Source organism: Epinephelus lanceolatus, chromosome 18 (genome assembly GCF_041903045.1).
Source record: "Epinephelus lanceolatus isolate andai-2023 chromosome 18, ASM4190304v1, whole genome shotgun sequence".
In the NCBI taxonomy this organism is placed as follows: domain Eukaryota; kingdom Metazoa; phylum Chordata; class Actinopteri; order Perciformes; family Serranidae; genus Epinephelus; species Epinephelus lanceolatus.
Genome location: NC_135751.1, coordinates 43,395,893 through 43,400,996, shown reverse-complemented (window position 1 = coordinate 43,400,996; position 5,104 = coordinate 43,395,893). Strand labels below are relative to the sequence as shown.

The 5,104-nt window shown below is 42.6% G+C and overlaps 1 protein-coding gene across 1 annotated transcript; it reads right to left on the bottom strand.

Annotated features, from left to right (window-relative positions):
- Positions 1 to 267: 267 nt before the first annotated feature.
- Positions 268 to 4,616, bottom strand: LOC117267781 (uncharacterized). The gene is made up of 7 exons (XM_033643787.2): positions 4,520 to 4,616; positions 2,245 to 2,357; positions 1,977 to 2,169; positions 1,234 to 1,323; positions 972 to 1,133; positions 689 to 760; positions 268 to 574 (listed from the first exon to the last, which is right to left on the bottom strand). Exons 3-7 carry the CDS (start codon positions 2,103 to 2,105, stop codon positions 461 to 463), a joined length of 567 nt encoding a protein of 188 aa, XP_033499678.1. The 5' UTR covers positions 2,106 to 2,169; positions 2,245 to 2,357; positions 4,520 to 4,616; the 3' UTR covers positions 268 to 460.
- Between the last annotated feature and the right edge of the window lie 488 nt (positions 4,617 to 5,104).

Genomic DNA, 5,104 nt, shown 5'->3' with positions numbered 1-5,104 from the left:
TTACCTTAGCATTGGCTAATATCAGCTGGGTCAGTATCTGTCTCAGGTTAGCTTAGCATCAGCTAACATTAACTGTGTTAGTATCTACAGGGTCATTAAACAATAGAATACGTTCTTTTTAATATTTGAGTTCATCTGTGAAGCTGCGACACAGAGTGAGTCACTGCACAGCTGAGTCAGTATGTTTACTGTGTGTGTGTGTGTGTGTGTGTTATAAAGTAGGGTAAAGGTCAGACAGATTTTCTTTCATGATGCTTTAATGTGACTCAGTTTCACATTGATACAAACAGAAATAAAAATAAATATGATATGTAGTATCAAATATAAAAAATAAATAAAAAACTTTTCAATAAATATGTAAATAAATAAAGAGATAAATAACTTGGTCAATATATAAATAGATAAATATTCTCAGTCAGCATGATAATTAGTTGGTCTTCAGTGGGCGTGACGTCTTTCCTCAGTGGGCGTGGCCTCTCCAGGTGAAACAGGTATGGTAGTGCTTCTGCAGGGCGAACTTCAGGACCCTGAGCAGATCTCTCCACAGAGCCATCCATCCACAGGCTGAGCTATCCTGAGTGACACACAGAAAAACCTGCCCCCTCAGCTCTGATTGGTCCACACACTCTGACTGACAGTCCTTTGTCCTATTGATACGATGTGTCAATATCAAATCAATCAAGTTTACCTGCTGCTGCAGAGCCGCCGTCACATGACTGAAGTACGAAGACACAACCTCTGAACCGTTAACGCTGGACAACTGGAGACAGACAGACAGAGGGACAGATGGGTCAGACAGACAGGTGGAAAGACAGACAGGTGGACAGACAGACAGACAGACAGATAGACACATGGACAGACAGGCAGACAGACAGACAGACAGATGGTCAGACAGACAGACAGAAAGACTGACAGACAAAGAGACAGTAAGACAGACAGACAGACAGACAGACAGACAGACAGGTACTCACACAGCTGCCCTGATCCAGCAGTCGCTCCTGCAGGTGTTGGAACTTAGCGAGTTTCTGGTCGTCCCAGGTGACTTCGCCCTCTCCGACAGGTACGTCATAATCCTCAAAAATCTGCCCCACCCCCTGCAGTGATTCATACACCACCCACGATGCTTGGCGGCACTGCAAGGAACCAATCAGAGGTCAGTATTTCAAACAGCAGGCTCAGAGTGTCAAAGGCTCTGTGATTGGCTGAGAGGCTCCGACGAGGTAAGAGGCTTACCTGAGGTGTATTGGTTGTGACCGCAGGGAAGACGGAGTGTGGGAAGGTGATGTTGGCGTTATACGGCAGGCAGTGGGCAGGAAACGTCCCCTACAGGACAGACAGGAAATAGTCCAGCCTTTATCAACAACTGACCTGCAAACAGTAGCTAATGCTAAGCTACATATAGACAGATACTGACCCAGCTAATGTTAGCTAATGCTAAGCTACATATAGACAGATACTGACCCAGCTAATGTTAGCTAATGCTAAGCTACACATAGACAGATACTGACCCAGCTAATGTTAGCTAATGCTAAGCTACATATAGACAGATACTGACCCAGCTATGCTAAGCTACATATAGACAGATACTGACCCAGCTAATGTTAGCTAATGCTAAGCTACGCATAGACAGATACTGACCCAGTTCATGTTAGCTAATGCTAAGCTACACATAAACAGATATTGACCCAGCTAATGTTAGCTAATGCTAAGCTACACCTAAACATATATTGACCCAGCTAATGTTAGCTAATGCTAAGCTATACATAGACAGATACTGACCCAGCTAATGTTAGGTAATGCTAAGCTACACCTAAACATATATTGACCCAGCTAATGTTAGGTAATGCTAAGCTACACCTAGACATATATTGACCCAGCTAATGCTAAGCTAAAGCTGAGGTGTGACAAACCCTTAAATGTGACCTGAAGAATATAAAGATCAAAGAGTGCTGGTGTTTGGAGGTCAAAGGTCGCACCAGGTCTCTGAGTAGGTTGTGGGCCAACTGAATCAGGTTCCCCTCCAGTTTACAGGTCGGCATGGCAACCACCATCAGGTGGAGGCTGCACACTTGCAGAAGGACGAGCAGGGCTGAGGACACCGTCATGGTTCTGATGGTTTCTGTTTCAGCTGGTCCTTCAGGTGGGTCTGGCTCTGACAGTCCTGAGGTTCTGAACAGATCTCAGTTTTAGCTCAGGTTCTACAGAAAAAGACAAACGGATGTTCTGAGTTTTAAAAACCTCTACCTGAGGTGAGTCCTGGTGTTTCAGGTGATCCTGGTCCTGGTTCTGGTCTGAGCTGGACTGAGATGGTTCAGGTGTGCTTTGTGAGTCGGCAGCTTCAGGTGAGTTCAGATAACCTGGAACACAGAGGAGGAACTTGGTTGGATGTCAGAACCAATCAGGAGCCATCTACCTGTGTGAGTCATCCAGCGTCTGTTCCAAAACCACAATGGCCCAGGACCAGGTGAGTCACTGCAGGTTCCCTCAGGTACCTCAAGACCACAGCAGCAGAGACCTGGACCAGGTGAGTCACTGCAGGTTCCTGCAGGTTCACAGTCTTTCAGTGTGGTATTAATAAATTTAATGTGTCTGAGTCTCACAGTGAGGTCTGGAGGATCTGGTCTCAGTCTGCAGCTGTTGGTATGTGTCTCTGTGGAGACAGTTTGATGTTGGACTGATGCTGTCGAGGTTCTCATCTCACCTCAGACTCTAAAACATTTAATTTGATCAGCCTAATGACGAATTCACCTTCGTCTGTTCGTTCAAACCTTTATCATCATTAATCTGTATGTGAACCAACACAGAGCGTCCCAGAGTCGGCGTCCCAGAGTTGGCGCCTGAAGGACTGAAGGACGGACGTCCAGAGCTCAGATCTGTTACATCACTTCCTCTGTCAAAGGTAAAACAGTCAGAATCTGATGACTGATGACTGTTCTGAACCGACCTGATGGCAGGACCACAAACACACTGAAGGTACCAACTCAACCCTGAACCTGAACCTGAACCTGAACCTGAATCCAAACCCTGGTTCAAAGTCTCCTGAGACCTTCATTTGATTCATCACAGCTTTAAACAACCTGCTCGTTTGTTTCTATTTGATGCGTGATTATGATAATGTACGATCCTGTGTATGAAGACAGATACAAATTCTCCTTCATACCCTCTGCCATCTAACTGCTTAACTCTGTACAGTACAGGTAGCATCATCATTAGTTCATATTTTATTCAAGTATGTGTTTTTATTTATTTAGTTACGACTCATTTTATGTGACTGTTGCCTTGTGTGTGTCAGCCTTGTTGTTGTCATTGTTGTTTGTTGCTGTTGTTTTTATTGCTACTGCGGCAGAATCAATTGCCCCTCGATGACAAATAAAGGTCTTGAATCTTGAATCTTGAAAGACAGACCTGATCCAGACCATCATAACCCCCACACACAAATCCTGAACCTGAACCTGAACCTGATCGATGAGGTGTTCACATGAGCGTAGGAATAAAATGAATGGTTGAAGTTTTTCAGATTGAAACATCAGAGGTGAAAATATGACAAAGACGGCAACACCATGAAGTCAAGTTTCATTTCACTGGAAATAAAATCACACTGAAAACTGATATTAAACACATTCATATGAATGTATGAAAATACATGAACATACATGAACATATATGAACATATATGAACATACATTAACGTCAGTATCGGAGTCACACGTCTGCACGTTGACAAAAACGTATTAATAATATAAAGTTTGAGTATTAATGAAATGAAACAGTTGAATCAGCGTCTCTATTGGCTGACTAATTTTTCCACCTCTGCTCCGACACTCGATGTTTCTGACCGCTGCGGACGAGGAAACGCGACCAGTGGAAATCACATGGCGTTCTTACCATGACTGTGAGCTGTCGTCATCTTCGATGTCACGTATGAACATGAACGACTGTGGAAATGATCAGGAAACATTTTTACACATTTGAACTTGTTTCTGTCGACGAGTGTGAAAATGACGAGCGACGCCTCGTCGCCAACAACACGTCTCTGATACTCTGTTACTGTCAGATGGTCCTTCAGTAAAAGTAACCGAGTATGGAAGTAGTTAGAGTATTCAAACTATGAACTTTATGTAACTAATGATTATTTTATAATTATCTCAAGGTATCTGAATCGAACCAGTTGCATTCGATTCAGAGACACAACATCTGAGTAAATATCATCACTTACTGACGACTGAATTAATCACTAAATTATGAAATCAATCAGTCTGAAGCTAAAAACAAAGTTTACAGTAAAATGAATAATTATTTTTTTAACCTGTTGATTATTTTCAAACCTTGTCAGAAAACAAACAAACAAACAAACAAGGCAGAGACAGCCAGACGTTATAATAAATAATAATAATAAATCCTGACGATTAAAATCAGTCTGAAATGAATCAATAATCATTTATTGATTTCTCTCTCGTCACCAGTTTATAAATGATTTACAAACTCTGAGAACGAGACACAAACACATGAATCAACTCACTGTCAGTGTGGCGTCGCTGTGCTGCTGGAGGTCTTCAAAGTCCTGGAGATCCTTGAGGTCCTGGTCTTGGTCTGGTTCTCCCTCAGGCTGCTGCTTGTTGTGGTTGTGATGAGCCTCTGTCATGTTGTGGTTTAAATAAAGCTTCAGAAACTGAAACTCTGATGTCTTCAAAGCAAAATCAAAATCAAACCTAAGAATTCTACGAAATTTGGAAATTTCCCTTTTCACCCCCTCCTCAACCCCCCCCCCCCACCCCCCCTCCCCGCCCTGACAGCGTCTGAGGTGTCTCCCTATGACTGTCACTACAGAATTACTCAGTAAAAACTACAATAAAACACAAATACAAGAAATAAACTAGATTATTTTATGTCCAAAAGTATGTGGACACCTTAATGCTGCAGCCCCATTCATTAATATAGAGTCAGAGGCAAACTGTGTCCATATACTTATGGTCATGTAGTGTTTCGTTTCAGCTCATTTTCCTAAAAACTCCCTACATGTGGAAGATTAAAATACTACATCATACAGCTTTATTTTAATTGACCCTGAGAAGTCTGACATTGACTTCATTTGTCCATTTGGGGG